At 31.6% G+C, this 13,676-nt stretch overlaps 1 protein-coding gene across 1 annotated transcript; it reads right to left on the bottom strand.

The window, feature by feature from the left end:
• On the bottom strand, positions 1–1,871 carry LOC124934984. The gene is made up of 6 exons (XM_047475459.1): positions 1,765–1,871; positions 1,608–1,649; positions 1,103–1,160; positions 394–492; positions 128–273; positions 1–55 (listed from the first exon to the last, which is right to left on the bottom strand). The coding sequence occupies exons 1-6, from the start codon at positions 1,869–1,871 to the stop codon at positions 1–3; spliced, it is 507 nt and encodes a 168-aa protein (XP_047331415.1).
• Positions 1,872–13,676: the final 11,805 nt, after the last annotated feature.

Consider the following 13,676-nt stretch of genomic DNA (forward strand, 5'->3'; position numbering starts at 1 on the left):
TCATCCCTCCAGATCGATATATCGTAAAGTAAAATCAGGTAATCTTTTCACGCACCTGAGTAAGAATTACCAAACGAATCATCAAGCAATCTCCAAATTATAGAGTAAAAAGTTGAGTAGACTATACCATCCAAACTCCAACTTGTGATCAAAGAAATAGTAAGACCCACGTCCATACTTCACTATTATCTGAGTTGGCTTCTCGTGGCGTCGATACCATGTGAGAGACAACTGATGGTATCTCCATGACCGTTTCTTTAGTCCACTGGCAGCCTAGAGTTGGCAAGGAATATTTTGCTAACAAAACACTTACATTATTAGAATTCAACCAACCAAATATTTTAACTTAAAAAAAGCAACACTTTGATAATAGATCTCTTGAAAGTAAAATACAATGAAAAGGCTCTTTTTAGACGATAACTTTTCCCAAATTCCATTAGTTTTGATGATCTTCACCTGAGGATGTCTTGAAGGGGTAATTGGAGGGTATTTCTGCAGCACAAATATGTCATAAAATCAAGAAAAAAGATAAAATTTAACAAATTGTAGCCATTAGATCATCATCATTCATTAAATTCTTTCCAGACATAGAGCTTGAAACAGATAGGGGTTGTTGTGTCTCATCAACTTTATTAAGTCCAACATCTGTCACATAATCAATTAATAATTATTTCCGTATAACATACAAATTTTTATGCTAATATTGAAAAAAACTAGTTAAAGTATACCAGTAATATATAGTCCCTTGATAACGGGCCCGTTGGGCAGACTGATAATGAACATATGTTTGCAGCGATAGAAGGAACATGTAACATTGTTAAGGATTCTTCGTAATACGGAACATGTAACATTGTTAAGGATTCTTCGTAATGTTGTTAAATGAAACATGCAACATTATTCAACTAAATGATGCACCCTCAACAAGAATAATCTATATAGTTAACAGAATAATTTTCTAGTAAATTAATGTCAAAGGCTCAAACCCATATTATAAATTGTCGAAAATAATTATCATAGAGACTAGAGACTAGAAGGTAGATCCACACATTATTCTGATTCTGACAATGTAAGGATAAGGACGAGAATGATCTTCCAGATATACCAGTTCCATCAGCAATGCTGCTGATAAAATTTTTGAAGAAATTTTAATGGGTCTCTTCCTAATTTAGTACATGGAAATTATTATGATTATAAGCTGCAATTGGTCGCACATATTCTATTGAAGAGACAGATTCTGATACAAATTTTTGAAAAGCTCCATTGAGGAATGGTGGTTCATTATTCTTCATTTTGCTGCCTCCATGAAATTCACTAGCTTCTACTTGGATTCAGGAGTCCAATCAAATTTATTAGAACATGGACTTGTAAATCTTCTTTGTTTTTGCCAATAGGATTCAGACTTAGTTTTCCTCTAAAATTAAAATTCTGCGCACTGATAATACCATAAAATACAAAGACACAAAATTCATAGAATTTCTAGCCCAAGTGGGCACAATTATTCAAAGTTCATGTCATGGAACCTCTCAACAATTATTCAAGAAAAACAGAATGTAACTCTCACAACTCCTGCAAGTGATCAAGTTCATCATCCCTCCAAATTGATATACCGTAAAGTAAAATAAGTAAAATCAGGTAATCTTTTCACGCACCTGGGTAAGAATTACCAAACGATTTAACAGAAACAATTAATAAATTTCAAATAAATCAAAAAAATAGACATCAAGCAATCATCAAGTTACAGAGTAAAAAGTTGAGAAGGTATACCATCCAGAATCCAACTTGTGATCAAAGAAATAGTAAGACCCATGTTCATACTCCACTATTATCTCAGTAGGCTCCTCATGGCGCTGATACCATGTGAGAGACGACATATGGTATCTCCATTCCCGTTTCTTTAGTTTACTGGAAACTCAAAGTTGGCGAGGACTATTTTGTTGACAAAATACTCACACTATTAGAATTCAACCAACCAAATATTTTAACTTAAAAAATCAACACTTTGATAATAGACCTCTTGACCGTAAAATGCAGTGAACAGGCTCTTCTTAGTCAATAATATTTCCCAAATTCTATTAGTTTCGTGGATCTTCACCTAGGATTGCATGTAGAAGTTATTGGAGGGTATTTCTGCCGCACAAATTTATCATAAAATCAAGAAAAATAGAACTTTTAACAAACCGTAACCTTTAGATCATCATCATTCATTGAATTCTTTCTAGACATAGAGCTTGAAACATATAGGGGCTATTGTGCCTCATCAGCCAACATCGGTCACATAATCAATTAACAATTATTTTCGTATAACATACAAATTTTAATGCCCATATTAATAAAAAAAATTGTTAAAATATACCATTATTAATTAGTCTCACTGTTAACGAGGACTATTGGGTAGACTGGGAATGAACATATGTTGACAGTTGTAGAAGGAACATGTAACATTGTTAAGGCAACTTCATAATGCTGCTAAATAAAATATGCAACATTATCCAACTAAATGATGCAACCTCAACAAGAATAATTTATTTAGTTAAAAGAATAATTTTCCAGTAAATTTATGTCAAAGACTAAGACCCATATTGTAAATTGTTGAAAAAAATTATCACAGAGGCAAATACACGCATCATTATGATTTTGGCAATGAATGGTTAAGGACGAGAATACTATGTCAGATGTACCAGCTCCATCATGTCTGCTGATGTAATTTTTGAAGAAATTTTAATGGGTCTCTTTCAGATTCATTACATGGAAATTATTATGATTATAAGATGCAATTGGTCGTACATCTTCTATTGAAGAGGCAAATTATTGAAAAGCTCCATTGAGGATTGGTGGATCATTATTCTTCATTTTGTTGCCTCCATGAAATTCACTTGCTTCTACTTGGATGCAGGAGTCCAATTAAATTTATTGGAACATGGAATTGTAAATCTTTTTCCATTTTTTTCGGAGAAATCAGAATTGTAAATTTACTTAGATCATCATTATCATTCATTAATTCTTTCTAGACACAAAGCTTCGAATAGATAAGGGTTGTTGTCTCATCAACTTTATTAAGGACGACATCTGTCACATAATCAATTAACAATTATTTCCATTTAACATACACATTTTCATGCCCATATTAATGAAAAAAATTAGTTAAAATATACTAGTATTTATTAGTCTCGATTATAACGAGGTCTGTTGGGCAGACTAAGAATAAACATAAGTTGATAGCTTTAAAAGGAATATGTAACATTATTAAGGTAACTGCACAATATTGCTAAATAAAACATGCAACATTATTCAATTAAATTATGCAACCTCAACAAGAATAATCTACACAGTTAAAAGAATAATTTCAGTAAATTTATGTCAAAGGTTCAGACCCAGATTATAAATTGTCGAAACTGAGAGTAGAAGGACACACATCATTTTGAAGGCAGATACACACATCATTTTGATTCTAGCAATGAATGGCTGAGGACAAGAATGATCTGCTAGATGTACCAGCTCCATCAGCAGCATTGCCAATATCTACCGATGAAATTTTTGAAGAAATTTTAATGGGTCTCTTCCTTATTCACTACATGGAAATTATTGTGATTATAAGTTGTAATTGGTCATACATCTTCTGTTGAAGAGATAGATTCTAAGGCAAATTGTTGAAAAGTTCCATGTAGTAATGATGGTTCATTATTCTTCATTTTGATGCGTCCATGAAATTCACTTGCTTCTACTTGAATGCAGAAGTCTAATTAAATTTACTAGAACATGGACTTGTAAATCTTCTTCCTCTGAGGCAAATTGTTGAAAAGTTCCATTGAGTAATGGTGGTTCATTATTCTTCATTTGATTGCCTCCATAAAATTCACTTGCTTCTACTTGAATGCAGAAGTCTAATTAAATTTACTAGAACATGGACTTATAAATCTTCTTCCATTTTTTTTTCCAAAGAAATCAAAATTGTTTTACCAATATGACTGTTCCATTAATCGAAGAGTTGTCTGAATTGTGGAATATTAGTTTGAGAACATTTGATGCACACATCCCGCAATCCTTTAACATGTGCGCAGAATTTTCATGGACCATTAACGACTTCCCAACATATGCGAACTTGTTCGGGTGGAGTACAAAAGAGAAACTCGCGTGTCCTTGTTGTGACCGTGACACTATATCTTTTCGATTGGTTAATGGGAAAAAACAATGTTACATGGGTTACAAATGCTTTCTTCAACCAAACCACCAATACAGAAGGGATAAAGAATCGTTTGATGGTCGAATCGATTATAGAGAGGGCTCGAAAATATTAACGGGGTAAGAAATTTACGAACAAGCACGTGACCTAGAAGGTATAGTTTTTACTACAAATCAGAATAAAAAAACCAAGATATATCATAAAACATGGGGAGACAATTGAACAAACTAAGCATTTTCTTTTGTTTGCCTTATTGGAGATCACTATTATTGAGACATAATTTGGATATGATGCATATTGAGAAAAAAATTTGTGATAGCGTGTTAGGAATAATGATGGATGTGAAAGAGAACACTAAGGATGGTCCTTAAACCCATAAAGATTTACAACTCTTAGGCACAAAACACTAATTACATCCTGTAAATGATGGAGGAGTGGTTCATTATCTAGAAGCGCATTTCACTTTGTCCTCTAATCTTAAAAAACGTGTTTGTAATTTCTTGAAGGATCTTACGTTGTCTCATGGTTTTTGCTCAAATATTGGAGGTTGTGTGAATTAGGAAGAGAAGAAAATTACAGTATTAAAGAGTCATGATTGTCACATTTTATTGGAATATTTTATTCATTTAGCAACTCAGGGATTACTTCCAGATCATGTGTATGTTGCTATAGTAAATTTTTCCCAGTTCTTTCGTTTGTTGTGCTCCAAAGAGTTGATTGCTGCGGATCTCGAACAATTGTAGTAGACAACACTTTGCAAATTTGAAATGATTTTCCCACCATCAATCTTCGACATCATGATGCATCTCCTGATACACTTGTCACTTGAGCCTATACTTGGGGTCCTGTCAAGTTTCGATGGATATATCCGATAGAACAATACATGGTTATAATGAAAAGATATTTGCGGAATAAATATCACCCGGAATGCTCAATAAGTTAGACCTATCTTGTGAATGAAAGTATTAGTTTGTGTGCCAAGTACTTGGAGGAATCTCCTACTCCTGAATGCACGCAAAGTTCAATTTGGGGCCTCTCAGTATTTTCATCGTTAGAAGAAATATCCAACGGAAAAATATACAACTTAGATTATTGCGATCGAGATATGGCTCATTCATACATCTTGAAAAATTGTACGGAAGTAGAACCATTTTACATGTATGATTTGGTATTGCGTTGGAGTACGAATTATTAACATTAAATATATGATTTTATATTGAACACATGTGCAGAGAGTATGTGTAGGAATGCAATAACATGGAGTCCCATGGAAATATTCCGCCAACATATGCTACGTATTTTAAACATAGAGTGAGTAGACAATAGAATCATGCATATTTGATAACTTTTATATCTTGATTCTAAAATTTATGAATAATTTTTAAAAATGTTTATAGGTTGCCTAATTAATAGACAATAGCGATTTATCAAGAGACATTAAGATCTTAGGCTCCGTTCCAACTATGTACTCATATATTTTTGTTTGGTGTAAAATAAACAGATACAAATTTTATACAGAAAAACATGACGAAGACCTGACTATTCAAAATAGTGGAGTTTTTGTTGTAGGCAACAACGGATCAAATACTCTCTCATACTACGGAGTTTTAACGGACATAATCTAAGTACATTACTTTCCTCACAAACGGATTGTTCTCTTCAAGTGTAAGTGGTTTGATTCACATTCTGGGGAACGTAGAGTTAAAGTGGATAAATATGGGTTCGAAAATATAAATGTCAATCGGATTTTAAAACCCAAAGCCAAGAACCTTATATTTTGGTGAGTCAAGCAAAAAAAGTATTATACGTCCCTAATATGGCATCACAACCCGGTTGGAAGATTATGACAAAAATAAATCAATGTTTGACAAATATATAGTTAAGATTAGATTCATGTTTTACCTTAAACATCAATATGCTCGTACTAATATATTTGTTAACAGGTACCATGCCACCATGAAAACTCATTAAGACATTTTGGGGACTCATTTCACAGGTTGGCGACCTTACCACTCGAGAGGTGTCTTTAGGGAGTCGGGGGGAGCATTCAGGGCCTCTCGATCAACTTACTACAGCCCATGAATAAAAACGTTGTCTATGCCTTCCCTCTTGGGAGTCGATAGTGGACCAAGTGTTGTCTTTAGGGGAACGGGTGTTCAATTCGGTCCCAATAACTTATGCCCCACCAAATCACCATACACAAGTGAATGATCTTGAGGAATTCATTGAGAGTACATATGCGGAGGCAGAGCAGGAGCAAAAGAATCCAGAGACTGAGCAAGAGCAGCGTGAGGATGAGCATGACCAGTCCACTCCAGACACTACTAATCCCGGTAAAATTTTCACTAATATTTATTGTTTATATTGATTTTGACCTAATAATATTAATTTGCTACAACATGTTCTTCCTCCACGCGAAGACGAGGTCGTAACAATTATATCGAGCTTTCGAAAAGACCCCAAGGATCGAAGATTCCATTTAGCTTCGGAGATGTATATAGGAGGTCAGATGGTGATGCTAGGTGTATGTGGTCTAGACATGTGGGGTCGATCAAATGGATTTACTATGGCGTGCCATGACTGTGAGAAATTGAACTTGCATTTAATTACTTTCAATTGAATTTTAACATTTGTTGGTTTTTATTTTTCAAGATCCATTCGAAAGCACTGATATCCTTATAGACACGTACAGACAGACCAGAATGGCACACGCCAAACAAATATGGGATAAGTGACACTCCGATTTGAGTCGAGATTATGTGTGGATTCATAACGGAGATGAAGCAATTGTACTTGCGCGTCCCCCACCATGTTATGATCCCGTATATTGGGAGTTCCTCTACAGACACCAATTTTTCACAAAGAATTTCAAGGTATGTAAAATTTCAGAATATAAATATGTACCAACGACAGTTCTAACTATAATTTTATTTTAAATATAGAAAAAAATCACAATCAATATTGGAAGTTTTCCAACCATATGGGTAGTAAACCATTTTCACGAATGGAACAAGCACTAGTATGCACATTATTATATTCAATTAAACTTACTATAAATAATGTAACTAGTTTACTAATGAACAATTTATTTGAACAGGAGGCTGAACTCGGAGGTCCACCGACTAGTATAGAGAGGTTTAGAAAGACTCAGACCCTGAGAGCCACCAAAGATAACTCGACCCCAACGCAGGACCAACTGTTACAAGAAAATATCGTAAGTTAAAGTTTAATTAAAAATTTAATAGAACTATAGCTTATATAATGAAACTTTAAAATATGCAGGCTAAGATAGAGCAAGTAATTAATGAGTCACCCGGTATCTCCAACTTCAATGTGACCGAGAGAGTCTTCGGGCCCCAACGACATGGGACGATGATAGGTATAGGGTCAGGCGTGCGACCATCGCGGTTCCACGCGGATCGACGGAGGGATAACAATTCACAACGTGGAGGGTCACTTAGGGAAGAGAACCAACAGCTTCGGACATGGGTCAATTAACTAGAAGAGGTAATTCAAAATAACAACGAGAGATTTCAAGCGAAATTTGATGAATCTAAACGATAGCTTGAATTTATATTATAATAGTGACAAAATCAACCACCTCCCCCCGAGTTAATACGTTTTAGTCGTTGTTTTTTCATGAATTATGTAGTTTTTTAATTACTTTATCGTGTTTCGGACACGTACATGTTGGATTAGTTTTTTGATTTGTAATACGTATTAATTTAGAATTTTAAAAAATGTAATGAATTTTTTTGATTAATGTATTTATTTTGTTTCGCTGATAACATGTTAAGCTTATGTAAAAAATAAAACAAATATTAAAAATTTGTAAAAAAGATATACTGACAGTTTTGAACAAATCTTTCGGTAAAGTCTATTTCAACTATTCCGACAGTTTTGACCAAATCTTTCGGTAAAACCTTACCGAAATATTTGTTGAAATCTTTCGGTATTACCCCTTATTACAATTTATTGAAAGATTTGTTGAAACTGTCAGTATTTCCTTTATCGAAAGATTTCAACAAATCTTTCGGAAACCTTTCGCTATTTCTCTGAATACATATTAAATAGCATATTCGGTTCTTATATATCCAAACTGTTGTCAGCCTAATTAGAAGAAATACGATCTATGTTAAAATGTCATTTTATAATTAATGTCGATAGATCTAATCATATCTATCGGAAAAGGATATGCCGAAAGATATGTGTAAATCATTTAGTATAAGTTTTACCGACAATTTTTACATTTATCGACTAAGGTTCCCATACCTTTACCGACAAGAGCAATGCCGAAAGTTTGATCACTTGTCGGTAAATGGGTATTACCGACGGATATAGGGGTTATACCGATAGATTATGCTTTCGGTAAAAAGCCTATTTTTACTAGTGTAAGGATTCCATATTTAATTATTTGAAAATTTTAATAATTTTTTAGATGGTGAAACACAAAATTTAACTATTAATCCAATCCAATAAGATAAAATGAGTATTTAACCAATTTATTTCGGATGACAGTGGATTTTAGTTTTATACACATCAACTCTTTTTTGTTTCATTTTACTGATTTCTTGAGTTAGGTATATTTTTTTTGTTATCTTATATACTTCCCTAAATTGCATTATTAAATAATTTATTAAAAAAACAAATTGCAACTTCATAACATAAAAATAATGGTCACATAGCACACGATTAGAAAAGAAGACATGAAAACAATTACTAACTATAAGAAATTCTAACTCTTGAAGTACAATTTTCCATCTTTCCTCCAAACTGCAATATTGTCAAGACCGATTGTTCCTCGGCGAATCAGTTCATCAACTACCTCCACATAGTATAAGTCGTCCTCAAAGATCAGAGTTGCCATGTAGGACTTCCCTGTCTCTACGTCAAACCACGGAACAGTGATGCGATGAGATCCATCTTTTTCGGTGAGGGCATTCTTTTCTACTGTCGGAAAGAATTTCATGTTTTGGTTAAAATTCGTGAGAGTCTATTTGGCTTATTGACTTTGACGGGCGAAATTGACCTTTCAATATGTGTTTCAGTTATTGTCGGTTCAAGCTCGACTGGATTGCCAAAATGTTCATTAAGAAAATCTTGGTCAAGATCCATGAAACCCTTTGCAAGTAACTCATTGTTGTCTTTATTCATTTTGCTCACTAATAAGTATAAAACTGTGATGGTAATTTAAATATTTATATTACAAGTTTAAAATAAAAATAATTCTTTAGAAGATTACATAAAATTACGTTATTTATGATAATTAATTATAAACGGACAAACTAATAATTATGTACCAATCTAATTTTAATAATAGAAAAGGAATAACCTCTCAAAAAAATACTTTATTAAATTAAAGATTATAGTATATGACAAAATGTAATAAAATAGTTTTATTCATGAAAAACATTATGCATAAACTACTAATTTAATTAAATATTACTTTTGAAATTCTTTTTAGAAAAAGAACAAACAAATTTGCAGAACTATTTAAATTCCATGAACACCAAATAAATAATAAAATATTGGTTTTTGTTGAAAATTTGATTAAAAGTTATTAATACAACTCAAATTAACCAGTCATTTATTTCTTCCTAATTTATTTTATTTTTACCTAACTTAATTTTTTGAAGTTTATCCCAAATTCTATGCAAATTTATTGTTAACAATATTTGTAACCATAATGTTTTTTTTCAAATTCAGATTATAATAATATCCATTTATTAGAAAGGAGGAAAACACTTCACTCCTTAATTACAATCATGAACTCTTTTGCCAAAATATGATACTCTCTCTTCAATTTTTTAATACAATTTTATTTAAATTTTTTATCATCTCTTAAGTTCATATATAATATTTATTTAATATTATATAAAATTTATATATTTTTAACTTGAAAATAAGAATAACTTTTACGTTTAAAGCATCCTCCTATGGTCGGCCGCTACTAATTATAAAAATAAAAATAAAAATTAACATTTTAATTACTTCCCGCTCCTTAAATCTATTAAGAAAATGGAGAATGTGAACAAACTTGTTTGAGTCGATTTGAAAGGACGAGAAAACAAGGATGCCTAGAGGTCATGAGGTAAATAAAGGAGATATTTTAATTTAGAAGAGCAAAATAACACTCTTATACATCAACAAGAATATTATACCCTTATACATTAATCATATTATATAATAAACTCAATAGATTGAAGTATATAATTTAATATATTAAACAAAATGTTAATTTTAAAAAAATACTAAAAAAATTTAAATATATATATATATATATATATATATATATATATATATATATATATATATATATATATATATATTGAGTAATTCGCTTTATTTATCGTTACTTATATATATTTCTCTATATTTTTTATTGGATAATTAGTGTAGGTTTAATTATATATTTAGCTTATTATTTTTAATATGTTTTTAATTAATTAAGTCTATAGAAATTAATTATTATAAGTATGCTAATCAAATATACTTATTTTTAATAAGTCGTTAATATATTAAATAAAGAGATAAGTCAAATTATTAAACATTGACTTAGTTAGTTAGATGTTGGACTAAATGAAATTGATGCAAATTATTTGGATTATTTATTTTAAGTTTTTCAAAATTTTCAAATATTTAAATGTTAATCATAACCCGGCCCAAGTCTTCCTTGGATGAGAATGAATAATTAATAAAAGACTTTATAATGAATAAAAGATGTCAATAATTAAATAATTAAACAGAAATTATATTATGAATAAAAGTTTGTAATTAAAACGAGACTTTTATTTAACCTTAATAATATATATTCGTTCCTCAGTGTAATGCATGTTAACCCAAGCTCACTCCGACATAAATTCTTCACTCAAGCAAAAATTGATTGTCCAACTTTAGCTAAATGATTGTCCAACTTTAGCTTTAGCAACAACATTTCAACTAGGGGCGAGCATAATTTGGGTTTACCTAAACCTAACCCAAACCCAAAATATTAATTTGGGTTGAATAATTTGAGTTGGGTTGACATGTTTAACATGTTTTTCACGTTTTTGACATGTTTAACATGTTTTTGACATATTTGACACGTTTTTCACATGTTAACACATTTTTCACATTTCTGGCACGTTTAATATTTTTTGATATGTTAAACACGTTTAACACGTTTTTGGCTCATTTAACACGTTTTGGTACGTTTAACACATTTTTCACATTTTTGGCATGTTTCTCATGTTTTTGGCACGTTTTTCACGTTTTTGCACGGTTTTCACGTTTTGGGCACGTTCAACAAGTTTTTGACATTTAAACACGTTTAACACATTTTTTCACATTTAACATATTTTTGACATATTTAACATGTTTTTTGCACGTTAACATGTTTTGATAAGTTTGAACACGTTTTTGGTACGTTTAACACGTTTTCACGTTTTTGGCACGTTTAATACATTTTTCAAATTTTGGCACATTAAACGTGTGAAAAACATATTAAACGTGTCAAAAATGTGAGAAACATATTAAACGTGTCAAAATGTGAGAAACATGTTAAACGTGTCAAAAATGTATTAAACACGTCAAAAATGTGTTAAACGTGTCAAAACGTGCCAATAACGTGAAAAACGTGTTAAATGTGTCAAAACGTGTTAAACGTGCCAAAAACATGAAAAACTTGTTAAACATGTTAAACGTGTTAAGAATGTGAACATCATGAAAATGTGTCAAAATACGTCAAATGTGTCATAATCGTGAAAAATGTGTCAAACGTGTCAAACATGTTAAAAACGTGTTAAACATGCCAAAAATATGAAAAACGTGTTCAACGTGTCAAAAATGTTTTAAACATGTCAAAAACCTGTTAAACGTGTCAAAAACGTGTTAAACGTGTCAAAAACGTGAAAAACGTTTTATACGTGTCAAAACATGTCAAAACGTGAAAAATGTGGAAAACGTGTTAAACATGTCAAAAACGTGTTAAATGAAAAAAAATTGGGTTACCCAACCCATATTAGTAATATGGGTTGAGTAAATTTAATTTGGGTTGAATATGAGTTGGGTAATATGGGTTGGGTTTACTCGTTTGCTCCCCCTAATTTCAGCCCGCCACTCCGACAACAAACCAACCTCCACATTTTTTTCATATGTGTTCCACCTTAAATAACCTTGTTTGCTATTATTTTATGTTATTCTTCTTAACATTGCTACTTGTATTTGTGTTACTTTTATGATTCCATTGGTCAATAATAAAAGATTAGGAAGCTTAATTTCGCTCTCGATTATAGACTCATCTCATCCAAGCCTCCCACTGAGCGATAGACCTCTTTGGTAGGGATGACACTCAATTCCTCTTTGAGTAGTTTCATTAGGAACCCACCAACTTAAGTTCAGATAGCTTCTTCGCTTCTACAGATTTTAGTCGTATTGCATCTTTTACTTCTTTTAAACTTACTATGTAGAAACACTCATTGTTCTAATTTTGTTTTTAGAAATAAAGAGATACTCAGATGTTAGTGGGATGGGAATCTGATTACACTTATTTTCAATTCATTTATGAATAAATTTGTTTTCTTGTGAGCACCTTGAGTTTGTTGTTATAAATGAAACTAATTGAAGAGTTGTGCACTTAAAATAAGAGGTTATCACTGTTATAGAGATTGAAGATCATTGATGTAGGCTGTGATTTTTTGACTTCACATGTGTCTTATTGACATTTGAGCATATAAATATTTATCCTTCCATTTTACTCCACTTTTAAATGTATTTTCTGAAAATCTAACTTGACATTGAATTTTGTTTTTCAATGACTTCAAGTTGGGCATATGCTTATTGCAGACAACACTTAGATTATTGATATGAGTATGCTTACATGAAGTAGCTCAATGATGTCTTAGACACTGAGATCAATTTGAAGTAGGCCTTCCCACATCTAGTTGCTGGTAATCGGAGAAAACTCCATTCTCTCCTTTAGTTTAGTAATGGAGTGAAAGTTAGGCGATAACGTCCGCTGACGTGATATTTGGACGTGAAAACATGATTTTTTTACTAGTGATCGATATAACATGTAAATATATGTAAAGCTTTCTTCGGTCCAGGTTATATTTAAATAACTTGCAGAGAAAAAGATGATTATTAGTGATAATTTTGAAAAAATGATGTTTATTTTTAAAAGACTTTACTACAAGAATGTAGGCTTTTTGCGATGTTATTTATTGACGGATTTTCTGACGAATAAAAGATTTGTGACGGTATTTTCAATAAAAAAATTTTTTTGCAAAAATGTGCGTCGCTAATGCTCCGACGGAGAAATGTGTGTCGGAAACATTTTGCGACAGTTTTTTCAATTTAACTTTTTCGACGGAAATTGTTTCGACGAATTTTCCAGTTTATTTTTTTCGACAGTTTTTTCAACATAAACTTTTGCAATGGATTTTCCTATTTTTACTTTTCAACTAGTTTTTCGACGAAAATTTCCCCACGAATTAATTTATTGGATTATCCGTCACAA

The sequence above is a fragment of the Impatiens glandulifera genome, chromosome 4 (genome assembly GCF_907164915.1).
Source record: "Impatiens glandulifera chromosome 4, dImpGla2.1, whole genome shotgun sequence".
In the NCBI taxonomy this organism is placed as follows: domain Eukaryota; kingdom Viridiplantae; phylum Streptophyta; class Magnoliopsida; order Ericales; family Balsaminaceae; genus Impatiens; species Impatiens glandulifera.